Source organism: Aquila chrysaetos, chromosome 11, assembly GCF_900496995.4.
Source record: "Aquila chrysaetos chrysaetos chromosome 11, bAquChr1.4, whole genome shotgun sequence".
Classification (NCBI taxonomy): domain Eukaryota; kingdom Metazoa; phylum Chordata; class Aves; order Accipitriformes; family Accipitridae; genus Aquila; species Aquila chrysaetos.
This window is the reverse complement of record NC_044014.1, coordinates 19,074,204-19,096,659: the sequence shown is the minus strand read 5'-3', so window position 1 is coordinate 19,096,659 and position 22,456 is coordinate 19,074,204. Positions and strand designations below refer to the sequence as shown.

At 36.9% G+C, this 22,456-nt stretch overlaps 1 protein-coding gene across 9 annotated transcripts in view; it reads right to left on the bottom strand.

Moving 5' to 3' along the window:
• The window catches only part of PLCE1 (phospholipase C epsilon 1), a 167,225-nt gene that overhangs the window by 73,856 nt on the left and 70,913 nt on the right, over positions 1-22,456 (bottom strand). For 8 of the 9 annotated variants that reach the window (XM_030029872.1, XM_030029880.1, XM_030029871.1 and 5 more), the window contains exon 3: positions 22,124-22,412. In XM_030029872.1, the coding sequence (XP_029885732.1) occupies positions 22,124-22,412 (289 nt within the window). Of the gene's footprint in view, positions 1-10,708; positions 10,791-22,123; positions 22,413-22,456 lie in introns of those variants that run through there. The other variant, XM_030029881.1, reaches the window with a different exon arrangement.

The following is a 22,456-nucleotide window of genomic DNA, read 5'->3' as shown; positions in this document are numbered from 1 at the left end:
TGCTGTTATAGAAAGTACCAGAATTTAGAAAGATACTTAACAAAGTGTTAATAAAAATAGTGAATTCTATACTGCAATAATGAAATAGTTATCACAGTGCAGTAATTCTACCTCCAAGTTCAAAATTCACTATGCAGAGGAAAATATGAAAAGACTCTCTCTTACAAGAATAAATGAATGAACCAAGGACACATATGTTTAAAAAGATGCCAAAAATGGAGAAGAATGATGAACTGGAAATAAATTGATGGGTTTCACAACAGTGTGAAAGGCAAAGACAATACTCTTAAATCACAACCATTTAGCACTTGCACTTCATTATTAAAGAAATGGCATACAAGTATTTTAAGACATACTAAAAGAGTATTCACTGGAACTGGTCAAAAAGAGAGGGGGACATTTAGGATGTGAAAATAAATACATGATTAACTGACAATGACCGCGTCAGTAACCTGGCTGCAGCCACAACACCCACTGGGAATGCTATGCAGCAGATGCATGGCTCTTATGTGTCCTACAGTGCACTGTCACAGTGGTCAGCTACCTCTACCCCCACACATCCAGAGCTGTGCTGCCCCACGTTTGGTTTCTGCATTCAAAATATTTTGCCTGTGTCCTATTTAGAGTGCACAAAAATACAGAGGTAAAATCAGAGCCCATGTCCTTGCTGTAATCCTTACGTATAGTCCTACATAAACACAGGTTCAATCTCTTAAAGTGGGATTAAAAGAAATTAAGGCTAGCTACTGCATTTGGACTAGATGACTGTTGTAGGTCCCTTCCAAGTGAACTATTTTGAACTTTTCTATTCTATATATCATTTATGTTTTTTTCTTGTAGTTGGAGTTAAATTTTTATTCTATCATTTACGTTTTTTTCTTGTAGTTGGAGTTAAATGTGGACTATCTTCAAAGCTAGTATTAATACAGTCACATTTATGAACTACCATAAAAGCAATGTTGGATTATACAGGCATAGCCTCATCAAGTTAAGCATGTATGTTTTAAAGGACTATACTTGGAGGCAGTATAAAAGGTACTTTGGCTCAAAAATTATTTTAACAACGATAAATGTCGTCAACATTTATTGGTTGTGATGGAGAGGCATAATGAAAACAATAAAAAAGGATATAAAGTGAAGACAATGAACTAGAAACGGGTTTTACTCTTTCTCTCAGAAATACGGTATCACAGGCTAAGCTGTACAAGTGCTCTCAGGTCAAGTCTGTTATTTAATAAATACTTTAAAGGAAAAATTTAAAAATAATCACAGTAACGTTAACATGCTTCTTCCACATACATTCTGCAATATCAAAGAAACAAGCAGTTGGAGTTGCACACTAGCTGAAAGCTGTGGGAACCTCTAAGAGCGTCTGCCAATGCAGGCAGCTAAGGACACCTGGAGAGTACCTCATGTATAAAACTACAATACACAACATGGAAAGGGATCAGTGCAGGAAAAGCACAGGCAGCTTTCCTAATACGTGTTTATTGTTTATTTTGGGGTGAATTAATGTATGTTCTTTTTTTCTTCCCCCACACATAGTCTTTTCTCCAAGCTCATTGGTGAATATGTAGTATCTATTAAAACTAGATTACTGTAAATGTACAAAAAATGTCAAGTTAGTATTTTTCGTGTAGGATTAAACTATAACCCAGGAACCCAGCCTGAGAAAAGGAAAGCCTGTAACTGCAGAGGAATAAGATCAAATTTTTGCCATAGCGTTGTTTCAGAAGGGAAGTAATTCAGCTGTTTTCTTGTGTAGACTACTTCCCTCTCTAACTTGGGAGAATTAAAACCAATCTCTCTGCCTAGAATAGTAGCAATCCTCTTAGTTACCCAGTCTCACATTTTTTCCTAAGTTGCAATTTGAATGCAAGTTTCCAGTGTAGTACAATACCTATTTGGTAAAGACCAATTACCATAGCTAAATTTACAGAGTAAAGAAAAGGATTGCATAACTGGTTTATAAAATTAAATGAAAGAAGCTATTCCTCATTTTAGAATGCAATTTCTGAATTTTAAAAGGTAACTTTAAAAGGTATCTTCTAATGCAAACATCTAATTACACCAATTACCAGAAAACTTTTGAAAGGGTTATAACAGCAGGCATCCTTAACAAGCTCATTTCTCCCATGAGGAGGATGATGGGAAGCTAAAGGAAATTTATATACTATTTTTATAAAGGATTAACATGATTTTACAACTTCCCATCATAGTAAGTCATGTTTGTGATGTTATAGAAGTATTATATCATGCCAGTATTTCTTTTAAGAAAGTATTGCTACTAGCCAGCTATTCTTAGCAAGGTTTCTGGAATCACAAAGACTGTGCCAGAAGCCCAGTTTAAAGGATGCTGGGAGACATTTTAAAAGGAAAAAGAGAAATAAAATTCAGCAAAACCCAGGTCAATATGATCAAAGTCCTTCCACTGACATACAGAACACATCAAATGCAAGGTCACTTAATTTCAGTGGCTATACCAATGACTGAAGGACCTAGCCATCTCGGGCTACCTCAGCGCTCCAGTGAGAGCCACGACTGCCATGCAGTACAGACATGGCCAGGTGAGCTACCAGGTATCCATGGAATTTAATGAGGGCAACCTAGAATTTAGTGTAAATGGTAAAATTATATATAAGGAGCAGTTTAGCTGGGATAACATGTAACTCACTGAGCTAGTTACTTGTGGGGTCAAAGGCAAAATTTGCACACATGTTTTAGCAACAGATTCTCATGTTCAACGTGTCCAACTATGACAGAAAGAGTATTCATCAAACCAAATACTTTTTTTGACAGTACAGCCAAGAAGTCTAGAAATGGAAGCACAGCAAACATTAAGAAAATGTATTATTCTTTATGATTATATAACTGGTCAAAAGGATTCCCTTATGTGTGAAATTATTACATGTATTCTGTAGAAAATTAAAGCTCTTAGCATACATTTAAAATACTTTTCCAGGAAAAATAATTAGTATTCCAAACAACTACCTAAAAAAAAGAAATGTTTTGCCTAGTAAAAAATTAGTTTCTATAAAATTCTAGTATTTTACTTCATAACGCCATTAGGTTTGAACATCCACATGTCATATATAATGCAATGTCTTTCACTCTTTAAATCCTTCCATACATCTTTCTTGATGAGCTAGTAAAACAGCTTTCTCTGCTATATTCTCAGAAAAAAAGTCAGCAAACATGCACTGTTCATGTGCAGGTCAATCTTCATAAATTCACATATGAAATTACTACACTCAAAAGGAAAATTCACCTGTATATATAAGTCAGCAAATGCTAGAGCATCTTTTAACCTCCGTGAAATAGGGTGGTGTAACCTAAAATTAAGCTTATTAGAAATTCTTCAATCTTTTGCTACTCCTGTACAAAAAGGTAAACCTCACTAAGCGAAAAACACAGCTGTATGAACAAACTAGAACTTTTAAAAATGAACCAGAAAGCAAAGAACTTATTGACAGAATTAACATATGACTGTATATGAATTTATAAAATTTCCATTTAAGGAAATCCTCAAATTCATGTAGATTATAGCAACAAAATATGCGTTTCTCAGCTGCTCCAAATGAACTTAAGTACATGCATTCACTTATATAAAGCACTAATAATGGAGAGCAGAAAATGAACGACCAACTAACTCTTTCGGATACTGCTTCTTTGATTACTTAACATTCAGATCCAGTAAATTTAATTTCTTTGGTTAAATTATTTCTAGAGCTATACATCAGTAGGTAAAAATTGATCTGCAAATTTGCTAGGAGAATCAGCAAAAACATATTTCAAACTGAATTACTTGTTGAACAGTAGAGTCTTACAGTAAATGGCATGGGCCTGGTCTTAAAGAACATGACAGATTTCCTGACAAACTACAGCAAATGTCTTAATCTCTCAATTTGTTATTTCTTCATTTGTTTAAATAATATTGATAACAGTTTCTTAATATGATCTAGCAGTTAGACACATTGTCATTTTTTTTAACCACTTCTTAATAGTCTATTTGGCTTACGAAATTTCCATTCTGTTTCTACTAGCTCTCTCAGTTCAATTTGTTCCAATAGTAATGATTTAACCAGGCTAACAGACACAAAACAAATAAACTAGTAAGTTGCCTGCTGAAATTCACTGATGCCCTCAAAAGCTGTTCTAAAGCATGCGTCTATCCCAGTGGAAATGCTGGTATGCTTAATAAGACTGTGAAGTCCAAGAAAGAATCTATAGTCCTGAGACAGCAAAAATACTGCGTAGCTTAATGAAAAGCACTCCACGCAATAACAAGAACTGCTGAGAAGTCAAAGCTGAAAAGATTTTGTTTCTTTCCTTCAGATGTATTTAAATTACAGAGTGGAGGAGCCTGTGTGATTTAGCCTTAGAACTGAAATCGATTCAATGACTCAGGAGCTTAAGACATAGAGGGGTTAGTGGAATACACCAGACTGCGGAGAACAGGGCAGGCACCTCCCTGGAAGCCGAAAGAAGTAAAACAATAGACTACAGAAACTATTAAATCAACCCTAACTTCATAATAGAGATTTCAACATCTATAACTTGCTTCACTATCACTTACTACTTCTTACCTCAAATATAAATGCTTTAAATACTTATTTATCCGTGCAAGCTTTTTTACGGCCTCACTAGTGAACTGCTATAGTTCTGCTAGACTAAATCCTGCTATAATCAATTATTTTCTGTAATTGTTTTTGTTTACTTCATGTGATTTGGGAATTAGTATAAGCTAAATTAACAAAGATATGGTTATACAAGATTGTGTTCAAGCAAACAGAGTACAGCTATATGTATTACACTAGTAACTAGTTATCTTGTAAAAATGAAAGGATTAATACACTCACTACATAAAAGCTCTTCTAAACAGTCACAAGACTTTTTAATGAATTGTGTCTTTGTCACTAGCTTTAGCAGATTGTACTAGAAAAGGTGTTTGCAATCCTTTTCTAACATGAAAACTTTCAAAATTAATGATTTTGCTATCCAAAACCAAACTCAAAATTAGTACCTTCTGAGATCCTCAGATTTTAAGATATCTCCCTTAATCTGAAGACTTCAAATGCAATTAATTCTTTCTCTGACAGTACATAGCAAAAATTCACAGTTCTCTTTCTTTCCCTTCCTTGTGGTGCCACTGCTACCTGTACTGTGGTTAAGGTTTAAAATGGAATTAGGGCCAACTTTGTCAACAATATTGTTCACATAGTAAGAAAACAAAACAACTAGGAAAATAAAATACATCAGCCTTGCTTTGAGCAGAGTTGGACTAAATGACCGGCACAGTCCCTTCTAACCCAAATGATTCCAGGATTGTTAGATGGCAGTTTAGCATTTTACCTTACAAACCATTAAGTATCACTTTAATAGTGAAGCAAAAAGTAGTCACGTTAGTGTACACACTTTATATCTACTGGAAATAGTTAGTATTCTAGACACAAGAAATGCAGATCCTGTATATGGAATGGAGTTTTGCTTTCCTAAAGGCAACGGCTCTGAAAAAATGAGAAGGGACACTAAACGCAAATGTTTTCTATGAGTTTTTAAGAGGGAGAGGTGGCAAAACCAGGTCGTCCTGCATAAATCACTGATGACACCAATAACGCAATGTTTTTAAAGACATAGACAAACTACAGAGTGTGCAGAAGAGTGCTATAAAATTATTCCAGGCTTGAATATTGAGACCTGGAGGAAGAGATTTAGATCAGAAATGTGTAACTTCAGTTCAATAAAGTGAGAATTGAGACATGACTTGACTGAAGTAGATACATAAGCAACTCCAACAGCGGAAATACGTCAGTTTTTAAAGACTTTAATCCAGCAGAAAAAAGGCGTAACAAGAACAAGCAGTTGGTCCTTGATGACAGACAAACTCAAACTAGAAATAAGTCACCCCCCCTTTGACTGTGAGTGTCACTGACCACTGGAAAAAGCTGTGCACAGGGATGATAGTTCTAAGGCATCCTCTGAGGGCTGTACATTAGCACTGCTGCCTTTCATCTACTGAGCTTAAAACAGAGACAACTGGGTTTAAGTAAATGACATCTTAAAAGGATGTCAGACTATAGCTAGTGGTCTCCATTGACATTAGGGTTTGCAATTCTATGAGCTCTTACTTTCCCAAACAATGTGCTCTTATAGCCCTCCTGTCTTAAAATTTGATGTACCATCATCCATGCAATCACTGAACTTTTTTTTCTGCCTCTCAAGCTTTCCCTTTCCTGTAACAACTTTCTGAAATTAGTCCCTCTGTATTCAGTCACATGCATCTTTCCTCACCACCTTTGCTGCTTTTGTCCTGCTGGTTATGCCAGCCAATACCACCTGTGTCCCTTTTCTTCAAGTGACATTTAAAAGAAGTCCTTCAATTTGACTGGATCCCTCCTCTGTCAAATCCCCCTCCTATAAAAATACCTATGGTGAGGTGTTTGCTGTTCAGATCCAGTTTTTGTCCCACTCCCAGAAGACATAAAGGACAACTGCTTACTTCCTCCTTACAGTAATTATTATCTATCTGAGAGTTATCACGTACCTCCTGAACTTTACTCTATAGAAAGTGCTCAAAGCTGGACAGTCAGCAATGATGAGACTGAGAGCGCTACTGCACAGCTTTTACATACGACTTATTTATTCTTGCCTCCCAATAAAACAGCAAACATATTAGCACAACATGGCATACTTAACCAACAGACAGCTTGTGATGCACTGTAACCAACAAGTGCTTTTTTGCAGGCTGTTTCTCACCAGTCCTCCCACGCTGACATAAAAAGTGATATAATTTTCTGCCCAGTAGAACCAGAAAACTGTTACTTTCACGACGCCATCAATTTTGTTATTGTAGCTATTACTAAGAAATAAAATATTACACTACCAACCTTATTCTACCATCAAACAAGCAGCTGTAACTTCCATTCATTGTGGTGGCCAAAAGTAATGGAACAAATGCAATTTTGTTTCCCTTTTTAAAAAATGTAGTGCATTTCCAAACTATGCAAATATTGGGGTTTTGTTTTGTTTCTGACACCCAACCTGCTTGCAGTTCTTTAACTTTCAATCATATGAGAAAGAGATCAAATATGCAGGAACATAGTCCACAAGAATTTGCTGTAAGTCAAATAAAATGTAAATGTAAAACTACCATATTAATGCTTTTTACATGGCTTATGGAAAACGTGAAGAAAGCAATTATGTTTTTTAAAAGACGCAACATTTTATACATAAAAAGTTTTTTTTAAAAGAACATATTTTTGCAAAAGTGAGCATGTTAAACACGAAATCTCTGCACAAAACTCTGGATAAAATTATTTCATATTTGTGTGACTAAAATGTTTATGAATTTATATTGATTTTATCCAAATGTTTTGGCTAATCATTTGATAGGTTTTGCAAAAATTATACTCTCAAAATAAAAAGTATCAACTTCCATTCTGAAGCAGATCTATCTTTGTTCTTTTTAAATCATATAATTCCACATAGAAAAAACAAGACTATTTTCTCCTCTTGATGTTCAAAAGAAGGTTGGGGCGGGGGGGGAGGTCGGCTGTTTCTTTTCCACAAAAAAAAATCCAGTATTTTTTGGTTTTGGTAGCAAATAGAAATTCTAGTTACAGACACAGTTCTAGCTGTATCTCTGCATGTAGGAATTTTAAATGTATTTTAGTTTTTCCCTGTTGTCTTTTTTAAAACAATCCGCTCTATATATGGTTATAGAAAATTCCTGAAGCTTTTTCCTCCCAAACACTAAGCTTGTATGCAAAGTCCTACCACCATCTTCAAGACAATCAGTACCTGAAGCTAGCACCTCTTTCTCTTTTTTGTTCCAAACACATGCTTGAATGGTGTGTTGACAGCTTTCAGGAGGTTTTACATTCACAAATCCTTTACCTATAAGGTAGACAAGAACTATGCGATTTAAATTGATCCCTTCTACTTCATGGCTGTTACAGAACAGCGTATTATGAAGATCTGAAACCTAGAAGAAAATTCTACTTTTAAGGTTCATTTTCTCACTTAAATTGAAGACACTATTAAACAAATAATAGCAAAACTATTTCATGGTGCTTTAATGTATGACACCACAAGTAAGTTCATAAAATATTAATTACATTTTCTCAGTCAAGAAAATGCCTACACTGACACAAAACCAGAACTAATTACTATGATGTAACTCTTCTCAGCAAATATGGCAAAAGCATTCTTTTCTGACCACACTAACCATTTTTTAATCTTTTAAAGTTCAAGTTAGTTACTGTACTGGTTTCTTAGCTTGAATTATTAATGTGATAATGGTTTATTGTGGTTTTTGTTAACACTATTTTTGCTTAATTTATTCACCGATAAAAATGACGTTTTAAAGATCTCTAAAAAGATCTATCAAGTCTTTAACCTTAAATTCTATCATGACCTTGTGCAGCTCAGGATGGTTGGGTACATGAAAATAAACTTGGACGTTTGGCACATTATGCCCTTCTGAGATTTGCAGAAGTCTCAATACGGTGCCAGTGGCTGCAGTTCTATAGCTGGAGGTAGTAAGAAATGGTAGTATTACCTAGAAATATTCTACATAACAAAGTGTGTAGAAAAAAAACCCATGTAGTTTAATGGCTTTAGGTATAGCTATTTTCAGGATGAGGTCCCAAAGACTAACAATGTTTCCAATTTTAATTTTTCTGATTTCCTGTCTGAAACTTCTAGAAACTCAGAAGAGCAATTTATTTGGAAAAAAATCTTATAAGAATTTTTAGAAAAGGTCATACATATTTATGATATTTCAGTAACTACTGCACTTTTATATGGAAATATCCATGTTAAAGAAATCTTTGTTCCATTTCTCTGCAGAGCTTAGCAATTTAATTCTGAACAAGCAAATACAGGCGAACAACTTCAGATCAAATCATCTGCAAATCTAACCGTAACATATAAAAAGGCATTCAAAACTATAGTTTTTCCAGATTAAGATTTCTTTTTTCCTCCCAAAGAAAAATGCTCTCAGAAGACACTACTTCTGCCTGTGGCAATATGGTTAAAGTCAAAAGGTATGTATCTGTGCTTTACTCCAAAATATCAGAGGAAAGAGAAATTGAAAAGGTGATTGGGGGCAGGGGGGGAGACCTAAAGCAACAGCCTCAGATCTATCCCATTTCTAGAAGATCTGAACACTTTATAAAGGAAGCTGAAAATGTGCATGAAATCTATTGTACCAAGTCCATGGGAATTGAAGGATAAAAATATTTAATTGCTGTACAATTGTGCAAGGCCCTTAATTTTAATCACAAGAAGCAATTAAAGGTCCTTTTAGCATGAAATAGTATTTCTAGTTCTTGTATTGTTGTTTTGGTATTTTGTAGGCAAAATATTTTCAATTTGTGCTATAACAACTATTTCCAAAGCGAATACTTAAACATTAGAAAACTATGTCAATATGAAGCCCCTTAAATAAAAACTAAACAAATTATGCACTAACAAAGATTCTCGTATCTGCTTATTTTCTAGAAAATGCTTGCATTGTTCTACCTCAAATCAAAGCTAAAACCACCACAAATCAGCCTGTCAAAGGCAGGGTCTGAGTTTATAATTTTAACATTTCTGAAATTAACTAAAATAATTTTCCCTCCATTTCTTGTAATCCTACTAGGTATCTCAGATTAGTTATCACTCACTGAATAAAGGGATCAAAACCACTATTATTTTGCAATTAATACAGATACACTTGATATCAGGGCTTTTTTTTTCTGTGCTGTCTCAATCACTGAGGTGAAAATAAAGGTGTTGACAACCAATAAAAATTTCTATTGCAATGGGATACTATCTCTTTGAATGGTGAATGTTTGTCATAGCCTTTAGCTAACAGCCAGATTAGGGAAATGGGAGGGTTAGCACATAAAAGACATTCCTTTCACGGAGTAAAATATTATGAACATTCATTTAAGTTACATATGCCAGTTTAAAAAAAAAATGTAAGTATAGGTGTTTCTTTATGACGAATTAGTAGCGAAACATTGCTTTTACATCTTGCTATGCACTCACGTCATTCAGAAAGTGAAAAAAATCAACTGCCTTCAGCATCCACAAAACACAAATTGGTTACAAGTTATGAACTTGTATAGTGAAGATCCAAGAACAAAAGCTTGCTAAAGAAAAAAGTAGCAGTGGATTTACACGCAAAAATATGTTACTAACTTGTAACATTTAAGTAATTTATAAACTTTACAGAAAAAAATAATTACCGGGTTCTATTACTTTCAAAAACTTTTATTATATCTGACATTCATATTTTGTCTAGCATTTTTTGTAACAGTCACTTATTTTTGTAGAATAAGAAACAAAGGAATGTACCACAACATAATTTGATATCAAAATAGTTGCAATGTCAACTGATGCAAAGTATACCTAAATTACTTATATTTACATTACATTCCATTTCAAACAAGTTGAAATACAAAATACGCACTTAAGACTGAGAGACGACTTTATATTTCATATTGTTTATATTAAATCTTTACTTCATTTTCCACCTAGCAACAGTTTTGTGTCCTTAAAGCACTGTTATTAAATGCAGACATTATAGATCCAACATTAGATTAGAAACCCCTCACCCAATCTACTTCTAACTCTGGAATTAAAACTATCGCTTTGTTTTCACTACCTCCATATAACCAGAATCGTGTACTAGGGGCCATAGAAATACAAATCTTACCAGCAAACGTGTCTTCCATTGAATCTTAGATTCCTCCTAAAATGCCAGAAGAGCAGGTACTTCCAATACCACAAAAAGTCTGCACGCTGCACTTGTCCAAACTAACAGTCAGGCAACAGCTGCTCAGTTTAAAGCTACAAACTGTGGCAAAATGCATAACTGACATGCCTTGTGTAAGCCATGAAGAAGACATGCATTTGGCTGGCTCACTGAAAGGTCAGGTTACCTACCTCCCCAGATAAAAGTTGAAACACTGGGATTCGAATGGAAGGAAGTTTAGAAATTAAGGACGAGCATACATCCTGCTAAGACTAAAAGCATTTGATTTTGACAGCAGAGTTATAAACAAGAGCGATTTAAATTCTGCTGGATTTTTGTCTTTAAATATATTAAGAAATAAGTTAGCCTACACCCAAGCTTTCGTACAAGTTATATTTATATCAGTGTTGTTTAAACAGGCCAAAAATAATAAACGGAGTTAGTTTTGTTTTAGGAAACTTCAGCTGAAGCATTACAAAACCCGCGACATGGGTTTCTTTATTAGCAAATGCCCTACCTTTACAGCTATTATGCACTCTGCAATGGAGTCTCTAATAAAAGGCAGTAGCATTAGCTTTAACGGGACAAAGGGCTATGACTTAGGCAACAATCCAAAAAAGTTTCCTTGAGAGGCAAAGAAGAAAACCTCCATGAGGCTCCCAGAAGTGTGATTAACCGTAAAGAAATTACAAATAGAGGGACCTAAAAAGACAGCATAGCCTTTCAGACTGCATCTATGTTCATAAACTGAGCAGACACGAAAACTCTGCCTTGATCCCACCAGCCATTAATATCAGTCTCTGGCATTTTAATCACTTCTTTTCTTCATTCTAACCTTAGCCTTGCCTACACACAGTTTACATCACTTTTACAAGCAGCAGGACTACATCAGTGAACAGTTGGTTATGAAATTTGCTAGAGTACGCAAGACTGAAAAACAATACACTGCCACAAGAAACCTTTCTCCATTTCCCCCGGAAGTCTGAGAGCGCGATCCATGCAGAACTGGAATGCGAGCAATACACTCAGAGTCACTTTGTTTATAAGGTGAATATACGTCTTGTCTGAAAAACCTCTACTGGAGGAACAACTGTGGAACTCGGCCAACGCACCATGATTTTTCATTGACAATACGAGCATATTCTTTCTTAACTGGAAGAATGACAATTTATTGTTGCGTCCAACTTCCAGCTGAAAACCAGTACACTTAGATTTCTGAAGAATTCGTGTTAAATATGATAATATAAGGACCCCCATGGGGATACAGTATAGAATTTTTAAATTAATTTGATTTATAAATATCAATTTTATTAATGCTATCTGCCTACAAAACCCAAAATAAACCATCAGATTAAATATTTCTCATCATTATAGGGTCAATACTAAAGAATTTTCCACTAGTTATAAAAGCACATCTCTGAAAACCTAAGGGAAAAAATCAGAATGTTCTTGATTCTACAAAGGAAACTGTATAGTATATCTTAGAATTTAACCAAAAAAAAAAAAAATTGTGTCTGGATATAAATAAAACAGCGTTATCCTACAAAAGTTGATTTTTCTTCTAATTTGTTTCCTAGAAACAAAACTTCAAGGGAATCTTTAGAGATGACTCTTGAAGTCATCTTGGGGCTTGAGGTCCTTGGGGTTTTTTGCTTATGATTGACATGCTAACATAAACATACCAAAAAAGTTCCATTCTACACTAAGAGTTCCCATGGACACTACTTTTACAAGGCCCATTCAAACAAATGTTCAGACCTTTAAAATAATAAACAATAATAAGCAGTTCAGGGATTAACTATCTGCACTTAGAATCCCATCTCATTTTTTCTGAAGACTAATTACTCTTTATAAAAAAATAAGTAGTTTGATTTTAAAACTAACATCACTTTGCACGAACTTCTGCTCTCTCAGCCTTCATCCACAGACATTAGTATATTCTTCATTCCTTCCCTCACAACAAAGCCCTAAGAGCACAGTCAGACTCATTCTACGAATTTAAACTCTTTTTTCTGCTGGTGGAAACAACAGCTACAGACTACCAACAAAAATACTGCTGTACGCAGAGACTCAGCTATACAAGTTAAAGGATCATCAGTATACCTAAAGGTCACATAGTATTATTGGAACTAAAATCTATATAAACCCATCTGAAACTCAGTTCTGTTTCTTAACTGCTTAGCTCTATACACTGGTTAGGATATCCAGATCCATACAAACATGTACCTTCCTGTACCATGAGTATGATACCTGTTCTGTCCAAAGGAGCAATTTTACAGATGAAATTTTTTTTTTTTTTTTTACTTGGATGTCTTACACTAGTTAACTTCAATCTACTGCCTGGATCAATCATGTATCTTTTCATCTTGCAGTAATATACCTTACTGAACCCAGAAAGAGCACTATAAGGACGAGACAAGCTATGCTGGCAGAGCTTAATTCTTTGTGCCTACAATGTATTAAACATGTTGGATTAAAGGAAGTTTTTGTTAAATTAATGTTGGCAGGGATCCTCCTTCAGTCCTTCTCCTACTTCCCTTGCTGTGACCAACCTGCCTGCAACCAGGCCTGACCAGACGGTGGCAGGTCTGGGAGACTGCAGTGATCTTTCCCGTCTGCCAGTTTACAGGGACAATCATTGTAGCCAGCTCCTGACAGTCCCAGCTGTCCCTTGGCTACGGCTGTCCTCCCAAATCCTTCTCCTCCTTTCTGCCATCTCAGCCTTGAACAGCGCTTCCTGCCATGTCACTCTTAATTCTGCCCCTAACCAGGTGACCTGCACTTGTTCCTGGTCTTCCTGACCTGCGTCCTGGAGCCAACAGAGCAGCATGAAATCCTTCGTTTCCTGACTCACACCCTTGCCTCAGGCCACATTATCTACTTACTGTCTGTCGTATCTCCTGGATTTCATTTCCTCTCCTACAGTGCGTTGCTTCACCCGTCTTCTTACCTCAGATTCTAAGCCTGAGATATGTTTCGTCTTTTCGGGTCTTAATCTCAGCTCATTTGGCTTTATCCCTCACTCTAGATGGTCTTAACCTTTGGGCCCAAACACACACAGACCAGCTAAATCACGCTGGCCTTCCTAAATCTGTGCGCATAAAGCTTGTTATCAGCCATGACTCTGACACAGAGCTGTCAGACAACTGCCCCAGCCCAGGGATCCTGGAATTTCCCCAATATTGTAACAATAAGCCTTGTGTGAAGGGTACAAGAAACAGCAGTGGGAAAAGCCACAGAGACTTGGGTCCTGTTGGCTGCCCAATCTTTGCTGATGGCGAAGTCTGATTACAGAAAAAGGGTAATCTCTGAATACTGAGGGATGAATGAAGTAGGTTTTCTTAAGATCAATAGAGTCTGCCTCTACGTTCACGACAAAGCAGTCTCCTTCTGTTCTTCATCAAAAATTGCTGTTGTCTATTCAACAAGTTCTGAGCGAGCTTTCTCCGGAAGACGAATAACAGTGATCAAGGCTGCAGTCTGATTTATATCACTAAAGAAAGTGGCATCAGACTTGAACAGCTTTGGAAGATGCTAAAGAAGTTAAAAGAATCCTGATATAAAATGTTTACAGTCTGCTCCATTCTCAGACACCTCTTTTTACTTCCCTTTTGTTTTTCTTAGATTACAAAACTACAGAAATTATCCTTGTAAGGGGCGGGCAGGGGGGACAGGGAAGGAAGGGTGCAAGTTTTTTTTCCAACAATGATTCTGGATACAGGTATCAAATACAAAGCACAAACATTTTCATATACTCTTTCACATTCCTTCTTTAAGACTGAAAAAAGACCCAGAACTTTTTTTCACTTTCTGCATAAAAATGTCAACACCACATGAACTGTGACAATGACTGAGTCTTCAAATATGATTCCAGTGAAAGTCCTGGCCCGTTCACAACTATGAACAAACTTCTGTAACAATCAGTTTCTAAGAAACAGAACAGGCTGAGAAGCAGGATTTCCCTTCTATGGGAAGAAATCTGGTTTCAATCCAAATCCCATTGAAAGACATTCTCAAAACTTCTTACTAACCAGAAATTCTGAGGTACGTACAGAGGTGCTAAAACAGCACAGCTGAAATGTCTTCAGTGTTCATACATGAAAATTATGTTCTCTGTAGTAACAAAGATGTGACTGTCACTGACCAGCTGTGGGAACTCCAGGCATCTGTGGTTCCCGGGAGTCTACTCTTAGACTGTCCCTGTGCTACTGGGACCAGAGTCGCAGCTCCTCCGTCGGGAGCCTGACAGCTCTGTGAGCCATGAGAGCAGGGCTTGCAGGCTCCCTGCTCCAGACCCAAGAGACAAGTCTCCTACAGAGCAGGCCCTACATGAGTTTTCAAAGACTCTCAGTCCCAGATCCACGTGACCGGGAATTCTGGCTTTGGAGGTCTGGTATGTTTGAAAGCCTTCTCTGGAACTAACAACACTGGCAGCTGATCTGCCTGCAAGACCATCCTAGCCTTGGGGACTCGGACCATTTCGGGTCCTTAGCTAGCAAACAAAACCTTAGAGCAGTATTTCCTGGAGTTGGACTACTTGTGACTGTAAGGTTCATTGCTCAGGTCACTAAATAACTCCCGAAGGACTGAACACAAAGAACTTGGAATGTGCTTAGTGATAGGGGGACATAAAACCAGGAGGCTATCCCAGCATTAGGGACTCTCTGTTTGCAGGATCCCTATTTCCGGGGCAGATATTACATAAAATCCCTAACTACAGAGCATATAAAGGTTTTGAGAAGTCTTCCTTCTAAATCATGAAGGACACTCCCCATTAAAGTAATGGGCTCCTCTTTCAACAGACTGTGCAAGAGTGTGCTGAACTTTATCTCCACAAATTACAAACATTTTGAAAGAAAAGTGGTGGAATGTTGTCTGGTCCAGAAGAGGTCCTCCAAACACAAATCTGACAGCCCTTGAGATCTTTTCAAGACTGGCTGATACAGACTGGTTTTAATAAACAAATTCACTTCCACTTTTGAAGCTTTTTAAGAATTGTCTTGAAAATCATTCCAAGTGCAGTAATAATCACTCTAGAGTTGACAACTGTCTAAATTGTGTCCACAGGTTCACGTCTGTACTGAAGCTTAACTTGTAGCATAGCTGAGGAATGGTTTTACTTGGTGGAAGATACACATCTACTTGACATGGACCTTGCTATCATGTCACATGTCGTTGGCAAAAGACTGGATATACTGCAACACAATCTGTATGTGGGCTGCCCCTCAGAGCAATTCAGAAATCATGAAGTGTGGAATTCAGTAGTCCACTCAATGTCCCCCGTGCATCAGCTTTCTACTGCTTTCAGACTGAACTGAAGTTATTGGTCTGAGCTGTAACTTTCTAAATGGCTTGTGACTGTCTTACCAGAAAAACTTCATTCTCCCTCATACTGGTGTACTAGTGATCAACACAGGTGCACAAACTAGATTTTTTTTTTTTATTGGTAAAAGAAAAGGAAGCATTTCGAGCACTTTCCCTGAGAAGCTCTCAGCACTGGCTTCCATTGCCAGTCTGAATAGTAAAGGTCCATATACACTGTTCTATGTGCTACTGTGAGGGCTTCAGTGACTAGATGAGAGGGCAGGAGAAGAGCTTTGTGCTGTGCTGGCTGTTTCAACTGTTTTGGATAAGATATGACAGTAAGTCATTATGCTCTAGACAAAAAATAGAGACACTTCTGTGTATTTTCGCAATTTCAGAAAAAAATAAGTAAAAAGCTTGTGTGAGTGAAGCACTTTGGTGCAATTCTAAGTACCATTGAGTTAAAAAAAAAAAAAAAGCCACTAAAAATGCAGTTCCCACAAAGCCGAAAGGCATGAGGAGAAGCAACCAGGCTGTATACCTGCTGCCCAGCCACATGCCCATTAAGTGATATTCTACAGTTTACAGTCATACGTTTAATGACATGGCTATATTGAGCCTATAAATGAACTCCATAAAAAACACTAAAGATTAACTCACTTGTTTATGATAATTATTTTTACAAGTAGAACAAACTCCCTACCTTTCAGGTTCAGCTGGAAACTTTTTCTCAAGAGAGCTATCACCCTCACTGAAAAAACTGCATAGGTGGATTACTCGACTTTTCCTTTCAGTACAGTCACGCATTTGTTAGTTTCTACGTCCTCCACCATGTCATGTTTCTGTGACAGCACAAGAAAAGAACTTCCAAAAGAACATGGTCAGTAGAAATATTCCCCAAATCTGAAAAAAAGGTTTGACCAAGCTGTTTCCTAATTTGGAACTAAAAGAACTATACTTTAAAAAAAAAAAAAAAAAAAAGTTTTAAAAGCCAGTAAACTGAAGCCTACAATTTTATGTTTACTTTCAAGATAACTCATTTAAACTAAATCTTGTTTCATATACATTAATAAAGACCTTTTTCTTGAAATCATTTGTCACTGGGGATTTTAGAGTAAGATGCGTATACAACCCAAGGTTAGGAGTAGGACTCCCAAATGTTTTGCAAATTAAAACTAGAATTACCCACATAATCCATATTTTTCAATCAATCAAATAAAAATAGAATCCTCTTACACTCAAGAATATATTTGCATAATGCCTGCACAAAGGTAATTATATGTTTACATAAAATACATGACAATGTACACAGGCATTAAAAACTGAAGTATTAATCACAGCATGTTTTAAACACAATTGTATTTTGCCTATATTACAGGTAAACATTTTGATGAAGGCCTATTAACTCATTGAACTGAAATGTATAATACATATACAAATATCTAAGGCAATTTAGAGATCTCTAACTCAGGATGTGATTTGACAAAATGAAGCACTCGGTGGCAATATTAGGCCAAGGTGACTTTGCCCCTTACTGTTCCCCTCTTTTACAGGATTTTCTGAAGTGAAATCAGTTTCTAGGAACAAGAACCCAGAAAGGTGAGAGAGGTGATTAAAGCTGATGCTGGCATTGCCACTTACCATCAGTTCAGAGCCTCAGATGTGTAAACTTTTACTCTAATACGCAAGAGTATTTGTCATTGTCTAACACTGTAAGCAGTAACATGCAATACAGCAAAAGTCTTTAATAGCACCTTTATGTAGCGCATCTTTACAAGGTAAAGATCTATTGAACTGGATCCACCGCAAAAATGTTTTACTATAATTACTTCATAATTATTCACCACTTCTTTCAGTTTTTATTTACAATGTTTTTAGGTATTACAACATTTATAGGACGCAAAGGAAGTTTGAGTTCAAATTTCTGAGTGGCAGAACAGTAGATAGTTCAACAATTCTTTTATTTATGCTTATATAACATTGCAAATTACTTTTGAAGACATTTTAAAATAAATTTATATAACCTTTTGTTTTCATCATGCATTCTAGTTCCAGCTATGCCAGTGCTATTGGTGTTCACATTTTCATTTGCTAGTGATTCCTTTTACTTATTTCAAGTAATCAATATAATTGCTGCCTTTGGGCATGCCTACTTCTGTATAGTGAAGTATGGTGCAGTGATACTCAAACTACCACCATCTCAGCTAGTGCCATCACCAGAAAGGGTCATATTTTGAAGGATTATTAACTGGGACTGCCTATATTGTTTTCAAACCAACTACTATAGGAGATTTCGCTGCATCATGAAAATACTCCAGTTCGGGTCTGAATGAGTCAGCAACAGGTTGAGTGTCTCTACACTGCACTATCCCGCATAAACCAGACATCTGTAATTTCTTTCTATCTGAAAGAAACAAACATCTCATCAGTGCTCTCCTGCACTTCCATCGGGACCTTTATGCTTGGACCTTCGATTGTACTGTGACATCTTCCTATGCTGCAAATCCTTTTTCAAGTACAATTTTAAAGGAAGAACTGTTAGACATGTTCTAATACAAAAGTTAAAAAATAAATAAATTAAATACAAAGACCTAAGAACCTATACTTGAAGATTTTATGGAAGCAAGCCAACACTTGAAAATCACAGCTTGTGAAACACAGTAACAAGAAACATTTGCTATTCTTGATCAAAAAAAGTAAAAACAAAATCAGAGAAGGGGTCTTCCCTCCATTCTTCAGCAGGCTGAGCAACATGAAGAAACCCAACCTAAAAAGACATAATGCTAATTTCCTGCTGCTGATCTAATTCAGCGCAGTGCACAGCACTGAAATTACTACATGGGCACTCAAAACCTCTGACTGTCAAAGCAAATACTTATTTTCATCTCCCTGGTCTCTCTGCAACACATGACACTCGTAACTTAGATATACTGCTATCTTGTCTGTGAAAGGTTGGTAGGGCCCTGATGAAATGCACAACAGTTTGAACTGTTTCTGGAGGGCTACAAACCACAAGTGCTGATGGAAATATCACCTTCACTATTGTAACAGTTTGGGCTGAGTCAGAGTTAATTTGCTTCATAGTAGCTAGTATGGGGCTATGTTTTGGATTTGTGCTGAAAACAGTGTTGGTAACACAGGGATAATTTAGTTACTGCTGAGCAGTACTTACACAGAACCAAGGCCTTTTCTGCTTCTCACCCCATGCCACCAGTGAGGAGGCTGGGGGGGGCACAAGGAGTTGGGAGGGGACACAGCTGGGACAGCTGACCCCAACTGACCAGAGGGATATCCCAGACCATATCACATCATGCTCAGCAATAAAAGCTGGGATAAAGCGGAGGAAGGGTGTACATTCGGAGTGATGGTGTTTGTCTTCCCAAGCAACCGTTATGCGTGATGAAGCCCTGCTTTCCTGGAAAGGGCTAAGCATCTGCCTGCCTATGGGAAGTAGTGAATGAATTACTTATTTTGCTTTGGTTGTGCACGGCTTTTGCTTTACTTATTAAACTGTCTTCATCTCAACCCATGAATTTTCTCAGTTTTACCCTTCTGATTCTCTCCCCCATCCCACTGGGGGCGAGTAAGTGAGCAGCAGCGTGGTGCTTAGCTGCCTACCAGGGTTAAACCACAACAACTATTAAACCACACCAGGATCAATATATTCCCTTTTCAACATCTCCAAACAACTACTAAGTGAAGCGTTCCGATGACATGCTGCATCCTGTGATAAATACTCCGTTGTGTTTTACAACAGAGTTGTTACCAGTGTCAATTAAAAGTTCTCAGGTTTAGAAGAGTTTAGCTTACGGTTGAAGTTAAATCCAGTGGTAAGGGAGGATGTTAGACAGATCCAAATAACCTTTTTATCAATCTGCAGGGACAGGACAACTTTCCTTCTTAAAAGGTACACACCCATTAATGATAACTGCAGCTCTGAATTTAAAATACTGCTGGCTTCCTTGCTAATGCTAATGTCTCAGTTAATAACATCACCAAATAATACTCTGTAAATGTTTTTAGAGAGGACTCTGTTACTGATACCTTTCTCATTTCTCAGATATATTAAATCACCGTGATATACCTGAACATGAACCTTCCACATTCAGAAAACTACAGTATCCTAAAGCTGCAGCACATCTCTTCCTCAACAGAGACCACTACAGTAAATCATACCTAGGCCACTACAGTAAATCAAATCTCTACTATCTACACAGGTTGTCTGTGGAATTGCAAATCAAGTTCAAGATCTTGGCCTTTTCTTTAAGGTCGCACATCCTTGGGCTCAGAATACAACAACAGAAGCATACACCACGTAATACAGGCACCACAGAGATCCCCAAACTAGTGCAAAGTGTGGTGGTACACAGAGCATACATGTTCAGTCACTAGCTCAGGCTCTATAAAAAGATACAGCCATATTAGCATGTCAGTGAGCCTGAGCTAATTACTGCTGCTGCTTCCAGGTTCAGAACTCAGTCAAAGCCTGCAGCTCTACGATGACAGTTGCCAGCTGGGCTTTTCGGGCACTGCAGCAACATGCCCCATGGGAGGCTGACATTTGTACTCAGGGGACAGAGCATCCTTAGAGTCTCAATCAGGTCTGGGGCATCAAAACCCTGTGCTCTCTTCTCCCACTCTGTAGGAGGAGGGTCCACCACACCGCACCACCAAGTACATGACTCAGTTCTTTTAACCTTGCTTTCCAGACCTGTCGCAGGAATGTACGTGTTTATCTTTCTAAAGCACTCATCTCCCCAGAACAAATAAAATCTAAACAAAATAGAAAGGAAAAACCCTACCAAAATAGGACACTGTACTGTACATATCTCTGTCTCTTACAGATGATAAGAGTATGTGAAGCTTAGTAATGTTGCTCAGTGTACTACTGAAATTCACTCAGATGCTGCAGTGGCCATCTGTACCTGTTGTTCTCATGCCATTTTAGTGCCTCTCTCTGCCATTTTAGTCACCTAAAGAGAGACTAATTAAAACTAGAAAGGACCACTTTGGGACAAAAATAAGACAACCTGATCTGAGCACAAACTATATAACTATTTACCTGTAAAACTGAGGTCAGTATCTGTACTAGTTAAGGAACTGCACTGAGAATTCTGTACGGATTTTGTCATATTCCTGGGCAAGCTGTACTATCCACATGCTTCAATTCCACAATTGTACAACTGAAATACTACATCCTTTTGTTACAGTATATCAGATGATGATAAATCCCCAAATGCTTGAGTACCTTAGGAAATATTCTAGGCATTAATTAAAAATGAATTTAAAATGCAGTTACTATTCTGTACAAAACCCTGTTTTAATGCAATGAATTTGTACCAAGAATGTCTTTGTCCTGTTTAACTTCCAAAACTGACCAAACTAAATCACATAATGGTATTCTTATTGCAGAGGAAGACGATCAGCATGGAAAGTTAGTATGTAACATCCATTCTCCAACAGGCATTTTCCACAAAGGCAATACCCACGTTATTTGAAATGATCCAATATGAGAAAGATGACAGATCCGGGAGAAGACCAACAATAAATCAGTAACAAACTGAACGTACTTACCACACAGTGCTATGCTGACAGCTAGTTGTATAATGACAACAATAATAACCAAGTAGAGTATATACTCCTTTCTCAAGTCCTGAACCAAGTCAGCCTATGAGCAGGAACACTTGGTAAATGAGAAATACTACACAAAGGAACACCCTAACAACAGTGGCTTAGGCATTAATTTGGATGCAGACAAGAATATTTCTAAAAAGAAAAAAACAAACAAACAAAAAAAAAATCTGAAAAGCTTTCTGTTTCGTAATAAGAATCTTCTCAGTTCTGCATGCATTTTTACTTTAATAAACTAACATAGTTAATCATTGTGACACATAATGATTGCAAAGGAAAATCTTTGAAAACATGAAAATCTTTTTTATCTGTTAACTTCATATATGAGTATATAAACTACAAAATATTATCTGGTATTATATATTTTGCAATACACCCTATATTCTGCAATATACCCTATACTTGAAGTGGACAGGGTTTAAAAAATTAAATCTTCATTACCTTTAAGCATTGTTCTTCCAGTTGAGCCTCCAAAGATATTTAAAAGACCACTTCTTGCTCCTAATGATGTAGTTGCTTCTAGTAAAGCACCAGTTATATAGTTAGAGAGTGCAGTCCTTTGTAAAGTGGCACGATATTGACAGTAAGCACCTGTTACACATGGTTTTACACAAAAACCATCACCTTTGCATATATAGTCTGTATCAAACGTTGGGAGCTTTCTCAGAAGGTGAGGAAAATATTCAAAAATATCTTCTGCTGCTGCTTCTTCTCTCACTGTATTGAAGATCTGTGGAGAATGCAAAAGCATGAACTGTTAGTTTCTTTGCTTAA